Here is a 20,517-nt window from a genome sequence, read left to right on the forward strand (position 1 = left end):
TCTTTTCTGCCCAATTTGATCTAAACTTCAACAGCCAGCAGAGCTAAATCTCATCAAAAGGTTTCTGATGGGCTTTTGTTGGGGGAGTGTGACATGACAGCGTTTGAGAAGTGCACAGAAAGAGTAATGGTTTATTGTTTTCCATGTCAGAGAGCCGTGCTCGCTGCAGGAATGTGAGCCTCAGTGGAAATAAGTATTATTCAAAGGCAGTGTGGATGAAGAGCCTCATGTGTGAGTGGTAGGTGGATAAAAACCTGCAATTTGATGAGGACCCTCACTGAGAAGCCGCTTCCACTCAGCTTCACCTAATGGGACTGAAGGGGATGATGGGTAACCAGGGCAGAGGGGCTGTGGAGATGAGCAGATGATGCATTTTTGACCGTCATTCTGTCTCGTTGTGAGCTGGTCATACAACACAAAGAAAAAGGAAATTATGAGAAAAATGTGTAAAATTATAAGAAAAACATAACTAAATAAATCCAAATATGATCCCAGAGAGAAATCCACTTTATCTTGATCCCTCAGAAACATACTATCATGATAATATGCCCTATTTTCTGCCATATTCTCAATTTAAATAATCATCCAATTACCAAGAGTTGGTCATCAATCCATCCTTTAGTATTTGTTTAAAATTTCTTCAAAGATCAACAAAGTCTCAGCTTTTCTTTGATACTTTGTGCCAAAACCAGCGTTGTGTGTTGTATTCTATAGACAGTATAGTCCTGTAGTATAATCCTGTGATCACTTACCTTTTAATCCAACATCTAATGTTTTTTAAAAAGAAAAATTATTTCAGAACTACAATATCCATGCAAAACCTTGTATTAGTTGCACATCATTCCAAAACAAATGTATGAACAATAACGTTTATACAAGAGCACTTGTGCAGCTTTCTTTGTAAGCAGGAGGAAAGGAAATGATGCAAAAGAGTAGTGGCAGAATTGAAACAGGTGCATTAACAAGACCGTTTTGAAACTAGAAGTAAACAGTAGAGGAATTTCACAGGCAGTTTGACAAATAAAACAAGTTTTTCCAAAAGCCCTGCAGTACTTCAAAGTCTTACAGCTCTTTTCATTTGACATATCAAGTTCAAGCAGTTCATATTGTTATGCAATAAGAGCATGTGTGAAAAAGATCCTGTGCAATGGTCGACTTCAGCTGCCCATGCCAAAGCTCACAGAGTACCAAAAATGGAAGAGCTCTCACTCTGCTGCTCATTGTGGATACAAAACAAATAAACCATAGTCCATTCAAAGCAGAAATAGCCATGTAAAAACCACAGTCTCTAGTGCAAGCAAAATCTACTCAGCTCATTAGGAACAATTCTGTCAGAATAGATAAAGGGCTGCTCATCTTAGACTGTGCAATGTCCAATTTTATTTCATAGGATACTGCATTTTAGTGATGGAAAAGTTGGAGCTAAACTACTAAAACTGATCACTGCTAAGTAGCTTGTAGATTTCCCAGAAAACTAAATACAATCATCATGTTGTATTTATTTAAAGGCAAGGTCACCCAAGAGGGGGGATATAGGGGAGAGATTTCTGGGGTGCAGCCAAATGTGGGGTCCATGGAGGTCAGCAAAATCATGGTACATTGTAATGTGTGTTCATAACCATATTTTATATTTAACCAAAATAGTAATCATTCTTACCAATACAACAAAACTGAATTTTATGTATATATGCTTTAGTGCAATACAGCCTTTTCAAAAATGTAAACCCCTTTCCCTAAAACAGAATGATCTTTTTTAAACATTTTATTAATTCATTCATTCATTTTATTAATTAATTGATAATTTATTTTTTTTATTCAAATAATTAGATAAAAGCAAAAATAAAAAAAGGCACAAAAATTGGATGTGGAGTGGAAAAAATGGTGGAAAAAGAGGGTGGAAAGTGACAAGTGCCAAAAGTCAAAAACCTGACCTGCAAATCCTGATTACAAAATGTTTAATAAAGCAGAGTTAACAATCTGCTTACAGGAAACCCGTCCTCCATGAAAACATTCTAACGCAGCCAGCGTAGCTTATGTAGCTCCCTTAGTTATAAGCTATGTAGATAATGCCACTATAGCTAACCGAGTTATGTAGCTAACAGAGCTATGTAGCTAACACAGCTAAAGCGAAGCTCACAAGGCAGCTATGGAAGCTCTGTATCTGCAAAGCTAAGTTAGCTTTAACTACATTTGCTAATGCTAACTTGGCTGTAGATAACGTAGATAACTAATTGGCTAATGTAGCTAACGGTAAGCTCAGAAACCAACTCCATAGATATCTACGTAGTTATGTTAGCTTTAGCTTTGTTTGTTAAAGCTCACATTGCTAAAGCTAACTAAGCTATGTTGGCTTATGTAGTAGTTAGCATAGCTTTGTTAGTTTTAGCTTAAGCTATCAAAGCTAATGAGAGCCACCAATCATGTAACTACTTTTAAGATGGGTCTATACGTAATTAATTCCCAGATTAGACAGCTGACCTTTTTCCTCTATTTTATTTATGAAATGTCTCTTACTCTGTAATGTTTGCAATATGGTTATTTCATGAATGTAACTGCCAGACTTTGTTTATGACCAAAATTTAATAAAAAAAAATCTAAAACTGGAAATAGTTGCACTGGCAAATTACAGCCCTTCCTTTCAAAGATTTAAAATGTCTCAGATGAATGTCTGTGAAAGTGGCCCTAGAGATGTACTGCAGCCAGACCCCTCCCAGTTATTTAGCACTGAGTGAGTCATCCTCTCTCTACAGAGGATCTTGGGTTCGGCTGCCTCAGTTTATACTCTGGGAATGTGCGTGTGCTTTTGACCTGTAGTGAAACTCCCGCGGTGTCAGCACTTCTGGGCCCGATATAAGCCGCCGCCTCCTGCCTTTCACCCTCTTCTGTGTGGAGACACAGTCTGCCAAACCGTTACCCAGAACCAAACAACAACCACTGCTTCCTCAACAACCAAAATGACCTCCACTGCTCAGCCCATCTTCTCAAAGGGAGAGGACTGCAAGCCCTCCTGGCATGATGCTAACGCCGGCTACAATGAGACCGACACTCACCTGGAGATCATGGGCAAACCCGTTATGGAACGCTGGGAGACCCCGTACATGCACTCCCTGTCAACCGTTGCAGCCTCAAAAGGTAAAGGTGGCAGTGTGATGGAACCAAACGCTAATGGCGTCTATTATTGGGTATGGTGCTTGTCTGCTATTTTGCGTCTGATAATGGACTAGACTGCTCATAGGACTGTATAGGTATCCTCAAATTAAAACAAATGAGAGCAGCTTAAGTCCTACAGCATTGATATTGGTTTTGTAAATATTTATATTGGCAATATCTTATAATTTGCTGTTGTAAAAATACTGAAAAACTTATCTTTTTGATTAAAGTGTATTTACAAAATTTTCAGTAAGTCTTCATACTGTATCCATCTGTCATGCAAGTACAGGCCAACAGTTTGCCTTGACAGTACAAGGCAAGATGTTTTAAACTTTTGTAAAAAAGAAAAATCCAAACTGGGTTAAGCCTTTTATGAAATACCTGAATCAAGCCTTTTTTGCTGTGCTCAAACATGAAAAAATAAAATCCACGAATTTTTAATGGATCTTGTTGTTAAAAAATATTTTTGAACTTTTTCAAGTTTATCTCTGTGATTTTGTCAAGCATATTTAAGATAAATACGTGTTTAAATTGTGTGTTCTCCCCACACACATTTTTGCCTTCTCCCTCATTCATTTGGTAAACTATCTGTAAAAACACGTGTGAGTGTATGAACAGCATGGTGCTCTGTTAATACTACAGCAGCTGTTACTCTACTCATGGGAACTGTCCAAGAAGACTGCAGGGGGAAACAGCTCATCTGCTCTGAGCTTTGTGTGAAAATAGACTGATCCACACACCCTAACAGACATGTGGGAAGGGACAAGCATGTACACTGAAACTGTCTGTAAAACACTGTTCAAACACTGCTTGTCCCTGAAACATGTAGTTTGATCACTGAAAATGCGTTTTTGAAATACATTTTTAATGAAGCAAGTCAAGATATTGGACCTTTCCTGTTGTATCCTAACTGGTTTCAGCTATATGCCGTTTGCTGTCAATTTGTAATCATTGTATACAAAAAGTATGAAAGCTAGGTTAACCAAGCTGACGATTCCTGCCCCAATAAATCATCATGAAGGGGTCAGTTAACAACAAATAGCCTTTACCCCTAATCTATTTTTATGCAAAGGGTAATGAAACCCTTTGGCCTTTCTGTCCAACCACATGTTACGACCAACTAGCTCCAGCCTGAAACCCTACAGCAGGAGAAAAGTTGTACCTTTAACAAAAATCAGTACATAAGTTCTGCAAGTTCATAAGGGCAATGTCACACCAGTATGTTACTGTGTCCAAAAATTATGCATCAGGGTTGTAAAAGTGGAACCTAAACACTGCAGAGGAAAAGAAACCCCAGCTGGAAATAGACTACTAGAAAGCTTCAGCCAAATTATGTTATTTAATTTCTTTTTTTTTATATTGTCATAAAGGTGGTCGGGTTCTGGAGATCGGTTTTGGTATGGCCATCGCAGCCACAAAAATTGAGTCTTTCCCCATTGAGGAGCACTGGATTATTGAGTGCAACGATGGCGTCTTTGCCAGACTGGAGGAGTGGGCCAAATCTCAGCCACATAAGGTCAGTATGTCAGTGTTTTCTACCTGTATTTTTTATGATTATTACATAATTGAAGATACTCTCTTTGCATGTGTTAAACTGAGTGTAGGTTGTATTTACAGTTGATGATTTTTTTCTTAATGCTGCAGATCGTCCCTCTGAAGGGCCTCTGGGAGGACGTCGTCCCCACGCTGCCAGACAACCACTTTGATGGTAAAAAGCCAAACCAGACACGAGATAACTTTGTTCTTTGTCATGCTTCTAAAGCTTTTGCTTTTGTATATTTGTAAATGGGAGCAGACAAACAACATGTGACAATGACAACCCACTATGTTTCATCAACCTTTGAGGAGTAAATTGTCAGTCCCATTACAAAACATGATCAACAAATAGCTACTAAGAAACAACTGATACATTGCAGTAAAAGACAAGATTCCATTTGTGATCACTGGTAACTCTGCGTCTGTCTCTCTCCAGGTATCCTGTATGACACATATCCACTGTCAGAGGAAACATGGCACACTCACCAGTTTGACTTCATTAAGGTGAGCTGCTATGATCCACATAAAAACTGCAGTAAGTTTCATACTTCACTGCAGTGCTGGGGTCCTGAGGAGATTAAAATTCTGGGGGAGGATTACGACGGATACTTGGAATTTTTCTGCATTTTATGTGGATAAAGGAAACTGAAGATTGATACCAGACATTTATCAATGAACATATTTATGACTTGAGTGTTGGGATTGCATTTTTGCTCCACACTGTAGTCTGTCTGTGTGCTTCAGGTCATGTTCTTAAAAGATAATGGTTAAATTGATTTGATTTTGTGTGTTTTTCCGCAGGGTCACGCTCTCAGGCTGCTGAAGGCTGGCGGCGTCCTCACCTACTGCAACCTGACCTCTTGGGGGGAGCTGCTGAAGACAAAATACGACAACATTGAGAAGATGTTTGAGGTTGGTCACCTTCATTTAACATCACTCTTCAATTATACAAAATGCAGTTTCATTATTTGGCATAATTCTTTGTTCATACAACAACAATCATGTCCAAGTATTAGAGCTTGTGTAATGGTTTCAGAGCTGTAATGAAATACTTATTTTCAACACAATTTACTTTTTATTACTCATTTACAGGATATGATGCAGCATATATACAAAATTAGTCAAACCATCATACATGATATTTAAAAACAGGAAAGCTAAATTAATTTAAAATGTATACTTTAGTTGTCTTTGGAGGCATCTCATGTCTGGTCTTTATATATTATAAATGTTTGTAGTTGTGAGTTCTATAATCTATAATCATATTCATGGTGCAAAAAAATCAATATTTATCATTAAATAATTAATGTTTAATTTGTTATCTGCTGATACATGCTCATAATTTTGCATATAATGAACACCGAATTCTTCTTTTCTTCTTCTTCTGTGAATGGCTTATACTTTCATTTTTGGCCAAGCACCAAAGCATAAAGCAAAAAGTGTTTCTTTTTTAACCTCAGAACCTGACCTTTTGTTTGGAAAGCATTTTAAGTTTCTCCCACTTATTTGGGATAAGTTGGACTCGATAAGTTAAAACATCAGCCTAGTCTTTGATGAGGAATTTCTTAGAAATTTTTATTTCGTAAATGCAAAAAAAAAATGGCCTAAAATTTCAGAGAGATTACCTAAAATTTCTGTGAAATTTCTTTTATATATTGTGGAAGTATGCCATGAAAGAACCCTAAAATTTCTTGATATAGTCCTCAAAATTCTCAGCAAAACCATATAATAAAGCTTAAACATTCCAGTAAAAATATCCCCAAAAACATTTTAATTCCTAAAAATGTTCAAGCAAATTCCCCCAAGAAATTTCTGAGCAATTTGTTTGGAATGCATTTTCAGTTTTTTCTCACACTTATTTAGGATAAGAAAGACCTGCCAAGTTATAAGAATTTCTTGAAAAATTTTCTTTCCAAAATCCCCCAAATTCCCTCAGATTTCAAAGAAATTAGTTTACATTTTTGTGAAAATTGCTTAACATTTATAAGGGATTTTTGTTTTTCAAAAAGTCCCTAAATACTTCAGTGATTTTTTTTATAACAGTTAAACATTCAAACAAAAAAAAATCAAAGTAAAGAGTAAAGTCCTCAAATTTAAAGCAGCCCCCCCAGAAATTTCTTATCGAATTCCCAAAAATGTACAAAAACAAGTTTCAAGAAATTGACAGGAAACATGACAAAGAAGATTTGAAATGTCCATAAAAAATTGAAACATCACCCCACCCCTAAATTCCAAATGAAATTCCCCCGAAATTACAAATTTCCTTCAAAAGGCCAAAAAATTTCAAGACAAATTTACCCAAACATTCAAACAATTTTACTAAATTAACGATGAAAATGCCCCCCCCCCCAAAAAAAAACTAAATAAATAAATCAAAGTTCTAATGAAACTAATTATATAATCATATCCCCTAAATTTGCATGAAAATACTTAATAATTTAACAAGCAAGTTAGTTCCCCCAAATATCCAAACAGCCAATTCTCCCAACATTTAGAGCAAACTACATAAACTTCAGTAGACGTTCTAGACAATCATCTAAAAAATTCTTATCGTTGCTATGTTGTAGAAGAGCCAAACTGTGATTTTCTCATATTTGCTTGCAGGATCTTCGGAGATTGAACATATTGACATTTTAAAGTAACTGTAGTGTCTTAAATTTACTGTTCTGTGTATTTTTAAATCAGCTAATGTAATTCAAAGAACTTTTATATCTTACTGCTTGATGACAAAAACCAAAGTAATAAAAGATTCTGACCAGAAAATACATTAAAGACTTCATCATTATTTACAGTATCTGATTCTCATAAGTTTGTCACTTGGTGCTTTAGTGATGATGTTTATGTAAATAAATATGTTTCTCACTGTCTTTGCAAAAGTAGATTGAACACACAATTTACTGAAAACGTATGGTCCTGACCTTATTACTGGTGATATTGAGTTGCTCTTGTATTACTCAGTTTGAATGGTTAGTTTGAAAAGTAACAGAACTTTGTAAATGTAGGTTTTTGATGTGTTCAAATTTGTCAGCGCTCATTCAGACCATCAGGGTTGAACTGAGTTCATCTCAACTTTTGTGCTGCAACTACTTCAAGGTTGCTGATAAAACGTGATCACGCTGACCTCTTCTGTCTGTTAATGATTTCAGGAGACCCAGGTGCCTCATCTGCTCCAAGCCGGCTTCAAGAAAGACAAGATTAGCACCACCACCATGGACATTGTACCACCCAGCGAATGTAAATACTATTCCTTCAATAAGATGATCACTCCAACCATCACCAAGGAGTAAAGTTCACTGCTGCAACCTTTTTTTACCCTGAAGTGCCTTCTCATCTGACCTCCTCATTCTGTCATGTTTCAATAAAAAATCCGTCCAATGGGAGTTAAGAAAGTGTTTGAGCTATTTCACATTTATTTCAGCCTGTTCTCTTCCTATATGATTGGAGGTTCAAACATCAAGCTATTAAGAGACAAATTCTTGGCCTGAGGTAAAACTTTCAGTATGTAGCTGTTCTCTTCTCAGACTGTGCTGTTATCAGCTTATTGATACAATTAATTCTTCACAGCAGCAAAAATTTGAGATAGGAGCTGATTAAAAAAAAACATGTCACCAACAAAAGTGCATTTACACCCCACTGAGACTCCTCTGTTTAAGCTCTTGAATCACCTGCCATGTGAAATCCAGTTTCAGACGAAGCAGACGCAGAAATCTCTGCATGTTTAAATTAGTTCTTCTACATAGACCATGGGGATTGTAGGCAAAGATTTAGACATGACTGTTAAACACTGCTGACATGTTACACCCATGGGAATCTTTAGCATATTCATGCACAACTGCTCAATTTCACATCTGTGAGGAGAGGGCTTTCCCTGCAGCTTTTGTAAATAAAACTGCATGATAATTCCTCCATTATCTCTGCCACTTGTCCAATATGGGGGTCACAGGGTGCTGGAGCCAATCCCAGCTGTCACTGGGTAAGAGGCGGTCCACACCCTGGACTGGCCTCCAAAGCCCCCCTTAAATTAAAATTCCTGAGTAGATTTCACTCTGTTTAAGTTTTGGCACCCCCAGTGGACAAAGTGGTCCCTCTTATCTCTTTACTGATTTGGTCCTTTACATGTGTACGTAGTTTTTTGTAATAAAATCTCATCCTGCTACTTTTAACAGTTAAATGTAACATTCGCTGTGAATCATATCCCTGGAGAAAATGTTTCTGCAGAGAGCTGTAACTCAAACACGTACCCTGCCACAGATGTTTCAGGCATTAAAACTAGAAATGTTTAAGTTGTATGCCTTGATTGCTTTTGTAGCACAGAAAAAGGCATCATTATTCATTTTAGTCTGTTTCATAAAACAGCTAAGAACCTCTCACATGAGCTTTAATAAAAGGCTTAGAAAACTAAACAGGTTATAATTTACATAAATCTATTATCTTCTTACGTAAGGAAAACTAAAATGAGGATTTGACCTGAGGCAAAATGTATAACACTGCTGTTACACAAATGTGCTAATGTTTACTGCATTAGCCCCTAATATACTATGTTAGTTGGACCGGGATGAACAAAGGGTGCAGTATAAAGTATGGTGTATTTATGGTGGTAGATAGCGGTGCATGTTATCTAAACATGGGGGGATAAGTTACCACCTGGCCTGGAGTCATTAATCATTAGAAGGATGGATGATGCAACACCTGAAGTCAGGTGGGGAAATAAAGCAGCTGGTGGATCTCAAACCAGGATCGGGCACACGTGACTCATTTAAAGTCAGCTCTTGGATACAAAAACATGAAGAGGCAAAAAGAGCTCTAAGGGCCAAAGAGAAACTAAGATATTTTCAAAAACAACAACCAGAAAAATCAGTCAAATCAATTTTTCAAGACAAACAATCCTCAAGTTTCAGGTCCTGAGAAGTTGGGATTTTTTGAGTAGGGAATTTAAACTGTCCTATGTAAAAATTCTTCAGAAGTGGTCCGAGGAGGATTTGTTTTTGACAGTTTTCTATCGTTTTGGACAAAACAAGAGACTTGTTGAGAAAACAGCTGATTACACACCGAGCCTCTCATGGCACAAATTACAGTAAACTGACAGCTTACAGCACTAATAACTGATCAGTAACCTTAGGACTGGGCAAAAGGACTAGGGGTGGTAATCACAGGGTAACTTAAATAAATGAAATTACAATATGATACAATAAATGACAGGATATATGGACTATGATAACAATATCAAAATACTGTGATCATGCAATATTGTTGGACAATTCTTCAGTGTTTCATCACATCTAATTAACTAAAGAACATGAAATTTCCTTAAAAAGTACAAAATTCATGTTTATTCTCTACCACTAGGGTCCATCTCAGCACTTGTCAGGCAGATTTGGCTGGGCCCCTGAAAACCCCAGAAAATTGGCCCTCCTTAGTTGTGATTAGTTGATATCAATGCATGTGCATTGGATCAGAACATTGGTGGTGCTAGCCTCCTGGTTAACAGTTACTTTATTTTGGAGCTAAGAAGTAAGTCAAGCTATTATTGGGTCCTGATGTTTAAATCATTTATTTGTGCCACTTTTTCACTCTTTTAACCACTTTATCTGCCAGTTTCTTCACTATTTTGTCACTTTTCATCAGTTTTTGCCCATTTTTCTTCCGTTAAACCAATTTTTGCCTTTTTTGAATTCATTCTTGCCACTTTTTAATGCAATTTTAATATTAATAATAAGTTTATTAATATAGCATCTTTCAAGAACAGCAAGGAAAAAGAAACACAAGCAATTACCTTACCTCATTTTCCACCCATTTCTGCTACTTTAAGGCCAGTTTTTTTTCACCTTCAAGCACTAGTTCTACCAATTTTGCACCTTTTTAACCCTTTCACAGTTTTGGGGTTTTTCGGGATTTTTTTCTCCTTAGTTCAATTTATAAAAGAAAAACTGGAAATGTGTATTGTAAGCATTTGTCACTCTGTGCTTGTATATTCCCAAATAAAAATGATTCTAAAATTAAAAAAAGAAAAAAATAATTTTTAAGAGATAATATGGTATGTATGTGATTGTAATTGCGTTGTTTCAGTTTCGGTTCCAGCGATTCGATGATTGTTTCACAGGAGAGACAATACATTGCTGTTAATATTTCACCCCACCTCTTAAAGGCCATAAATTCAATCACCAAAGTCATCTTATTTTGTTGTATGCGGTTATTATTACAGGCAGTCACTAGCTATCACCAAGTTAAATCGTCACCGGTAAATTTTCTTGCCAAGAAACATCTCAGGCATGGTTTATTCAAAGGACCGTTGATTTGTGTATGCATTATTGTATATGGTTAGATTGTGCTCGTTTTTAAATCAGGGATCCTGCTGTTCCCCTAAGGGAATCCCAGCGAGTGTGCATACATCATGTATATGAAGCTCTTATACAAAACACCAGTTAAATTAAACCAGAGCATGCTATTTTTAAAATGAGGGTTTCTCACGATCCATATTCTGAAGCCATTAAGGCAGTTGATGAGTTTTTCAAAGTAACTCAAACCTAAAGACAAAACTGAGCATCTTTACGGCCCAGAAGAGTGCAGTTCTGTCCATAGATTTGCCATGAAGACATGTGCAAAGTGACTCTGCTCCATCTCTGCATAAATAGTTGTAGTCTTATAATTCAAGCTAAATATGCACAACACTGTACCTGGTTTTATCCACACCAGTCAGAAAGCTGTTTATTCATTCACCTTGACTTTTAATGATTTAGTAGACCATGACCTCTGGGTTAAGTAACAGTAACACACATAACAAAAGCACATTTATCAACTGCCTTTGAGTAAAGACATGACAGTGAAGGTCAGAGCTGGTGATCACTGGAGACCCCTAGTGGTTTATTTCAACTTTAGTGCACAAAGTGAATATGGGACATCAAAGTAGTGTTTTCTTGAGCCCAGTTTATTTAAAATATTTAAGATAATACAGGATAACACTCATCTCTTAGCCTCACAAAGTTTTATTTGACAGGGAGGAAAAGATCTGCACATGGCTACTTGAACACTTGTTTTTTATGTTTCCTGTTACAGAAAGTCTCCAGATGTTAACTTTGGACTAAGGAAGAAGTAAAACTGAACAGATTGACAGCTACTGTGTTAGGCTGAAAATAAGCAGCATTATTCTGTGCGTTTATAACAGGAATTTTACTGAAGTTAGTTCCTGAAGCTCTATGTGGAGGAGGAGCAGTGCTCCAAATTAAACCAAAATACAAGATTTACATAGCAGATACACACACATATAGAACACATTCACTTCCGATACCAGATCTTCATTTTCTTCTCACGCTTAATTTTCTTCTGCAGCTGTAAAGTCCCATAAAGAAGAGCCTCTGCAGTGGGTGGACAACCTGAGGACCAGAGAGAAAATAATAGAGGAATCTGATAACATTTCACTGTCATATAGGTTCAGATGTCTGTCTACAAGACAGTGCAAAATGATGACTGCCCTGTGCAATATACAGAATAAAGGAGGGAGTTTGTAGTTCAAGAAGAAAATCATGCTTTTATTATCTTCAGCTTTGTCCTAATAGATAAACACTTCCAGCATTATTAATATGACAAGAATTTTAATACTATTACAGTATGATTTTCAATCGCTTTTTATGCTTATAAATTACTTTTATTGAAGGACAATTTACAAAGAAAACTTAAAACTACTGAAAGGAACTGAGCAGCAGAAAAAGTAGCAACTCTAGACCCAGAAACTGTCCTAAAAAAGGTCTGTGTGTCAAGCCCTGCACTTTCTTGATTTTAAATGGCTGGTGTAAAATACTTTGAAACTATTTTCTTAGTACTTTAGGTGTTTTCTAGCTTTGGGCATTGACTACTAAGAATGCTGAATAGCAAAACATCTTGCACACTGCAGGGCTCCAACAATATAATTATTTATTGCACCCAAGTAGTGACGTTTTGAGCGTTGTTGCTCTTCATCAGACTCATTACATACAGGTGGTGGTAATCACACTGACAATCACATGAGCAAATCCCTGAGAATTTCCCAGAGGGGATAATTAAAGTATGTAAGTATGTATGTATGTATGTATGTATCTATCTATCTATCTATCTATCTATCTCTATCTATGAGCAAGTTGCAGAGATCACGTCATCATATAAACTGGTGACCCTATGTGATATTTACAATTTCCAGTAGTGTGTGAGACGTTTTCTGTTCATCCTTTGTCTCATTTACAACTCAGCACCTGCCCACCTTGGTTGGATGTGTGTGTAAAACTCTTCCCGTACTAAGAATGCTGACCTGCGTTGGTTTTCTATTGCCTGTAAAAAAAAGGATTTTTAAAAATATTTTATTGTTTCCATACTGTTCAGTGAAATTACCTGGAACATAAATGTCCACTGGTACAATTCGATCACAACCTCTGACGACAGCGTATGAATAGTGGTAGTAGCCTCCTCCATTTGCACAACTAGAGGAAGAAAATGAAGACACTTTCAGTTAAAGAAAAACTTTCCATCAAAGTTAAGACCTTAAAAATATGGCTCTACAACAACAAAACAGTGGACAAACACTAGTTACAGCGGTAGTGGTGGTGGTGGTGGTGGTATAAGCAGACAAGTATTTACAGAACGTGTCCGGTCAAACATACCACGATTAAACTAACAGGGAGAGGAGCTGGACCAAAACAGATACTGCAAAGAATGTAGCAGGTAGCTAACAGCTAGCTATTTAGCATATTGACTTGTGTACAAATTGTGTCCACACTGTTATTTAAAACTGTGTGTTTTCTGTGTACTCTCTTGTGAACTGTGTTTTGAGGTGTCCTGTGATTTTAAATCTGTTTTATGCTTTTTGGTAATTATCTGCCTTAGGACAATGGATGAAATTTAGCTATTGTGCTAAACCTGGCATATTTATATTGGCGTCTATTGCGGTTATGTTGATTAATGTGAACTGTCCTGATCAAATAAATAAATAAATACATCTAAGTTGCATATGATCATGTGAGATTGGGAGTTTTGAGAGTTGAGACTCTGGTTGTCAGTGAATAAATCTGGTAGTGTGTGATGTACAGTGTTGGTCATCTTGTTGCAGACACCAAAAGAAAAAACAGTTAAATCCGTCATTATTTGTTGCCCTGTCTTGGGTCGCTCACCTTTTAAAATTGGGTTAAGATTTTAAAAACCTTTAAGTGTGTGCCTGGCTTAAGCTGTAAGGAGTTAATGGAATACAGGTCAGGCGACACTGCTAGTTACCTAATTACAGTACATCTTCCTGAGGTGACTCACCTGCCCATAGAGATGACGTATCTGGGTTCAGGCATCTGGTCGTACACCTGTTGGAGAGAAGACACAGTTCAGTCTCTCTTATATAATGACTGACTAACATCAGATCTGTCCTCTCAGCTGGAGGGAGGTTTTGTGCCGGGCTACCGATCCAATGACAGGCTGGTCTTAATCCAGCCTCCGTTTAAACAGCTATACTGTTCTCAGCGCTCCAGTCCTGCACACAGAGCAGTCTGAGGGGTATTTGCAATAGATTATCCATGAGCAGTGTCGAAAAACAGTTTTTAAATCACTTCTTTTTCATTTCACAAGCTGGAACCAAATCTGACACAGTTGCTAGGGAGTTTAAAATCCAAATGTGATGGTAGCTGCTTTTACACTGTTTTCTTCACTCACCTTGCGCAGAGCTGGAGCCATCTTATTGGTTAGCGTTCCTGCCACAATCATGACATCAGCCTGTCGGGGACTCGCTCTGAATACCACTCCGAATCGGTCCATGTCGTAACGGGGGGCTGCCATGTGCATCATCTCCACCGCGCAGCATGCCAAACCGAAGGTCATAGGCCACAGAGAGCTCTGAGGGGGGAGTCGATAAAATGACCCCCAGGAGAGACACAAACACATGGCTTTCTTTAACACCCTATTTAGCACCTATAGACTAAAGATGCATGATTCAGCTGCAGAGCTCCATTCAGTGTCCACCTGTGATCCTTTTTTTGTTTTATTATTTAAGTTACAGAGAATTCCTTGTTGCCTTAGTGTTCACCATCCTTTTCATTTACAGCCACAGAAATACAGACAAATCCTCTTTGGCTTGTTAGCAACTCTCAAACCACATTACAATTACACAAATTACAATGACACAAATGTGACTCTCAGACCTCTACTACTGCTGAAACATATTGTTGAGTGCTATTCAATTCAGTATGACTCACATGTGAGTGAGTCATTTGTTAGCAATGCTTTGCTTATTGGTGAACAAAACAGCAAGTAATGCATGTAAGAGCTGGTTAGCCTATATTTGCTGTTGAACAGAATCAATGCAACAGAGCAGTTAGGGGTTTGTGTATGGTTCCAGCACAGAGAAATGACATGGGAAAATGAAAATTTTGTGAAAGAAATGTCTGAAAAGTCATAATATGAACAGTAACAATGTTGGTCTAAAATGCATCACACGTGCAACACTTACAGGACTTGTTTTATTTTCATGCTTGCAACTTTGAATATAGGATGTTGTTCTCTGTTGGACTAACAAGGATGTGACTGATTTTAAACAGTGTTTTAACAAAATCTAAATCCTGTTATCTACTCACCCTGCGCGCCCAGTTCACTAAATCATCCAGTTTAGTGATAATATACTCCCCCTTGCTGCTGGCCACAGCTGCTGGTTTAGCTGCTGCCACCGCCGTGCTCTTCTCTCTTACAGGAACCACACTGCAACAGATGGATGGATTGGCGTCAAGCATGTGAACAGAGTTCAGGTTTGATACCTGTATTTCAGGTGAACTTACCTTGTGGTGGCATTCTCATGTTTTGCAGCGCTGTGCAGATTCTTCTGTTGAATAGCAAACGCTGAAATGGGCCTTTTGGATGAAGGGGAATATAAAGAAAGATCAGACACATGGAAAACTGATTCAGACTTAAGGTTTATTTAGAAATACTAGATTTTTATCCTTAAATTCTTAATCATTTAATAAGAAATATGATCAAATAGGCAATAAAGGTAAATCTAGTCAAGTAAAAGTAAAAAGTTTTTCATTCAAAGTTTACTCAAAGTTCTGAATGATGAGTAGCTACTTTTGATACCCAAGGGGCTTTCACAGTAGTGCTGCATGATTTGGTAATAATGTGCAACTGCAATCATACTGGACAATGTTTGCAATCATGATATCCGGCATAAATGGTATTACAAGTCTACAGCTTTCAAAATAACTCAATTTTTTCCAAGAAATAAATGTTTATTTTGAAAAAAAAGGTACTTCTACAAAGTGCAATTGCAGCACTACAGTAAATTTAAAGACCTTTCTGTGGGTGTTTTTGTAAACCTTTCAGATACTTCTTAATACAAAAAAAAATACAGGCTTTTACACAATTATGTAATTGCACAGCCGGACATTGTCATTGTCATTTTGCAGCACCATTTCAGGGTGAAATATGATCTTTCCTTAATGTGCAATAGGTACAAGAGAATATGAATCTCCAACCAGATTCTTTATTATAAGGTATGGAGCACCTCATTGAGATCAAGAATCTCTTTTACAAGAGTGTCCTGACCAATGAGTTACTTTCCACCCCTGCAGAGAATTGTAAAGAACTGAAAAATAAAACCATGGACTAAACATGGAGCTTTGCATGGGCAACACTTAACATGCTTTTCAGAGGTATACAGCATACAGTAATGCAGTAAAGAAATATAAATTCAGTAATTAAAACACCTGTGCTGTAGCTTAATGAGGATGGATTTACTAAGAGGCATTTTCCCAATAACAGCAGTTTAAAAGGGTGCAGTGGATCCAGTCCTTCTACTAACGGTGCTGAGTTGGATTCAGCTATTTCCATTTTGAAACAAGGAACAGGATTAAAAGGTTCTTACCTTGTTGAAAAGGAGCCAAACAGGGCCAGGCGGGGCGCTGCAAAAGAAATGCAGGAAACAAAACATTAGGAATAAAGTTATCAAGGTGAGACAATATCACCCCTGGTGTTTTTTAAACATCTGCTTCTTACCTACTAGGCATAACCACGTGTAAAAAGAATAATAAGTTGTGACATGACGTTTTTTATTTGTCTTTTAACAGCAGAGAAATTTTGTGATGGACCCTTGGAGAGTCCAGCAGTGACTGGTACTGCCTGTCTCACATCCAAATATATTATTCTGTGAAGGTCTCACGTTGCGTTAATTGTGATAATTTTGTAATATGTTGAGTGACGTGTAAGCATTTCTGAATATGAGATTGTACATGCCCTTAAAATTAAAGGTATGAGAAAAATAAATAAAAAATATAAAAGAGAATCCTAACATTCGTGTAGAGTTTGGTATAACTGTTTTGTATTGACAGGGACATGGACTGGGACAGAAATAAGCATCTGATATGGTTGCCTGCCCACAGCGAAGGTTAAAATAACGCAGGCATCGCCTTGGATAAACTGAGTTCACGTTGCTTTAAGTGTTCGCTGATTTTAGGTTTTGCCTGACGGGTATTTACACCTTCAGTTCTCAGCGAGCTAACCTGTTAGCCTCCATGCTAACGCAGGCAGCGCAAGGTCAGTGTGCGCATTCTCTAAAAGTCATCGATTTGAGTTCATACACAATTCACAAACAGGATAGAGAACTTTTATGTGTGTGCATAGTTAATAATATAATGAACACAACTCTGTAAATACTATACGTTTTAAGAAAATCGTATTATTTTTCTCCAAAAACATCACTTACCAGCTAACGCCGCCATCTTTGGAATTTTAGTTACGTCAGATTGCTTCCTGTGCGTCTTTAAGCGCGAGCTACAGAGGGCGCTGCTGTGCCGTTGTGTCGGTTAAGAAGAATTATCCAAAGAGTGACAAAGTGGTTTTTAAACTTTAAATAGCGTTCAAAGTTTTTTTCCACGATAGGTTTGAGTCAATGTAATGACTGAAATTACGCAATTTTCGCATTTTTATTGGTATCTTAATCTTAATTAGTATTTTAACTGTCACAAAATTAAGATGAGGAATTTTCCTATCCCAGTTCATAGCATTTTCATACCTTACGGTTTACATGGCCAGAAATGAACTATTCTCGTGGAATAGTACAGTATTGTTGTTTCCAGCGGTGCTTGGAGGTCGGGGCCCCACTGAGAGGGGTTTCCCAGATGCCTTCAAAAAAACAAAGAATATTTTAAGATGGTTTAAAATTGTGTATTTGAGCCATTTTTTAAACAAAGATCCAAACATACAGTTACTTAAATGTAAAAAAAAAATGGCCATTTGGTGAGATTTATGTTTGAATCAAAGTAAAAAAAAAAAAGTCAACTCTGTGAAGTAAGCCTGCACCAGGTTATTACAAAACTAACTAACTAAAACTTGCCAACAGCTAACCTGACATGCCAGATGGATTTGTTTTACAGTGAGAAACAAGGAAACGGGCGTATCCATCTGCTTTGCAAGGTTAGCCAGCAGCAGACTGACAGGTGAATCTAAGCGTGGAAAGAGTAAAGTGGCCAGATTTGATTCAAGAGGACTAAACGCAATGGTCAATTTTAGGTCTTAAGTGTCATACAAACATCAAAATTGAATACATAAGGAAAAGTGAAGAGCCCTATTGGGTCAGGTCCCTGAAAAATATCCCATATAAAACTAATAAAGTCTAAACTAAAACAAATACTTTTTACAAAATAAAAACTAAACTTAACTAACAAATCAGTAGTAAAATCTAACAAACACTAAAGTGTCATTTTAAACAAAAGATTAAAATGAAATAAAAATGAAAATTAATGATAAATCCATTATAGCCCTGGTCTTCACATTAGTCTCTGGCACCTTTGTTTTGGGCGTTGTGGCCTGAAAAGTTTGAGAACTCCTGCTTTATAATACCTGGAACAAGACATTCAATATTCAGTTGCTGTAAATCTGGCTAGTATAGTGTACAGTATTTCACTCCACTGTGAACAGGCTCATGCAGTCCTTTGTGTCCCTGTTCTCCTGAGTCTGGCAATAGTAGCACACAATGAAGCGTAATTAGGCCGTTTGTTATAAAATAATCCACAAGGTCTATATGAAATACTTATCAGTAGGCCTAGAGAGGTTTTACTTCAGAAGTTCAGTACCCACACTTTACAGCGAGATCACAAAGTTAAGCTTAACAGATGCACAAGTCACATTGATTTATTGCATGAAGCAAAGCAGGGTATATCATAAGTAAGTGCTTGCTTTTTTAATAAATTCATGTGATGAAGTATGTTTAAATGGTGATTATGTTCACAGGTGTTTATTCAGAAAAATAGCAGCTGTGTTTGATCGTGTATGATTTAAAAAAAACTACTTTTTTAAAGACTTGTATGGTTATCTGTTATAGAAAAGTCTGTCTCACATGTTCATGGATTAAAAACTTTATTACTCAGTCCTTAAAAGAAGTCATTCAGCACTAAGATGTTAGGGCTTGAACATTTAATCAAGCAGCGGGCTGGCTGTTCTAGTTGAGCTGCATTCATGACACCTGTTGTCATAACAAACACTTTTATTAGCTAACACAACAGTCTCTGATGTCTGTGTCAGTTTGAATCTGTAGTATTGATGAAATTTCTAATATTTCAGTGTTGATGTTAAACCTCCATGTGCTTTTAAAGTTGATGTTCTGCTGGAAGGAAAACATTACCGAGACACTGAGATGTGCTTAAAGCTCCATGAAGCTCAAGTAGACCTTTGGTTAGGATTAAATCTGTTACTTCCATGATCAAGGATTAATTGTATACATTTTTTTACAAGGCAGTTTTACCTGTCTATTTCTGACTTTTTGTTTTTTAAGATAGCTGAAGTGAGACAGGAAATGTGGGATGAGAGAATGGGAGAAGACATACACCAAACAGGGTGAGGATCAGGACTTAAAGGTCACATATTTTACACCATTAAGACAAGCTTATATTGGTCTCAGAGGTCCCCAAAACATGCCTGTATTGCCAGTGTTGGATTTTTGCATGGCTAAAAAACTCTCTGTTTCAGCCATGCTCAGAACAAGCTGTTTCTGTGTCAGTGGCTTCAAATGTAAATGAGCTGCCTGACTCCGCCCCTGTCAGGAAATGGATGTGGCTCTCCTGATCCTCCACTCAGCTGCCAGTTGAAAGGAGGATCAGGAGGGGAGGGCCAGCTGAACCTGGGGGCAGGGCTAACTCCCCACATGACATCATTAGGGGAAAATCTGAGAACGGCTTTGATTCAGCACACATTTTCTGAAAGGTGGAGAAAGAGAAGGGGAAGGGAATGGATTTTTCTGATTCTTGGGGGGATTGTGGACAAGCCAGGGGCAGATATTTTTGCTAGAAAAGTCCGAAAAAGTGTATTTTGCATAATTTGTGGCCTTTAAACCTGCAATCAGTAAGTTGAGGATGCAACTTATCGCGCCCCTGTATGTGCACTTTTCTTCGCCAATTGAGCTAAACCAGCACCCAAAGTGCTTTATTTCTGCTGTAAAAAAGGGAATTTTGATGGGACTTGATGGGGATTTCTTGGTTTTTGCTGCCAGCCTCAAATGGACTCTTGAAGAGCTGCAATTTTTTTCACTTCATATTCCATCCATCCATCCATTCAATGGCTTTTCCCGTTGGGGGTTGCGGATGGACTGGAGCCTATCCCAGCTGTCATTGGGCGAGAGACTGGGTAAAGCCCGGAGTCTAAAATAAAAAGAATAAAGTTAATAAATTAATTACTGGTACTGTGCAGAACTTTATGTGTAGGAAGAATGATAATAAAAGGTAATTTCTCATTCTTGCAGACTCAGAGCTTAAGTTCTGGATTTCTGTGTGGTGAAACTAAACCTCTTCTCTGATGAAACTTGGTAAAGTATATAAATCTAGGCATTACAGGCTAAAAATATTTATT

The 20,517-nt window shown here is 37.4% G+C and overlaps 3 protein-coding genes across 3 annotated transcripts in view; 1 reads left to right on the forward strand and 2 right to left on the reverse strand.

The window, feature by feature from the left end:
* The window catches only part of dazap1 (DAZ associated protein 1), a 39,574-nt gene extending 36,680 nt beyond the window's left edge, over nt 1-2,894 (reverse strand). Inside the window, exons 1-2 of the mRNA XM_041792356.1 lie at nt 2,809-2,894; nt 255-348 (exon numbers count right to left, since the gene is read on the reverse strand). The gene's annotated coding sequence lies outside the window, so the exon portion shown is untranslated. The remainder of the gene's footprint in view (nt 1-254; nt 349-2,808) is intronic.
* Nucleotides 2,815-8,066, forward strand: gamt (guanidinoacetate N-methyltransferase). Its single transcript, XM_041792358.1, has 6 exons — nt 2,815-3,132; nt 4,521-4,666; nt 4,795-4,858; nt 5,123-5,190; nt 5,488-5,598; nt 7,833-8,066. The coding sequence occupies exons 1-6, from the start codon at nt 2,955-2,957 to the stop codon at nt 7,971-7,973; spliced, it is 708 nt and encodes a 235-aa protein (XP_041648292.1). The 5' UTR covers nt 2,815-2,954; the 3' UTR covers nt 7,974-8,066.
* A 3,524-nt stretch (nt 8,067-11,590) lies between these two features.
* Nucleotides 11,591-17,440, reverse strand: ndufs7 (NADH:ubiquinone oxidoreductase core subunit S7). Its single transcript, XM_041790578.1, has 8 exons — nt 17,381-17,440; nt 16,544-16,580; nt 15,462-15,533; nt 15,264-15,384; nt 14,347-14,526; nt 13,954-14,000; nt 13,045-13,133; nt 11,591-12,056 (listed from the first exon to the last, which is right to left on the reverse strand). Exons 1-8 carry the CDS (start codon nt 17,394-17,396, stop codon nt 11,959-11,961), a joined length of 660 nt encoding a protein of 219 aa, XP_041646512.1. The 5' UTR covers nt 17,397-17,440; the 3' UTR covers nt 11,591-11,958.
* Nucleotides 17,441-20,517: the final 3,077 nt, after the last annotated feature.

The sequence above is a fragment of the Cheilinus undulatus genome, linkage group 7 (genome assembly GCF_018320785.1).
Source record: "Cheilinus undulatus linkage group 7, ASM1832078v1, whole genome shotgun sequence".
Lineage (NCBI taxonomy): Eukaryota > Metazoa > Chordata > Actinopteri > Labriformes > Labridae > Cheilinus > Cheilinus undulatus.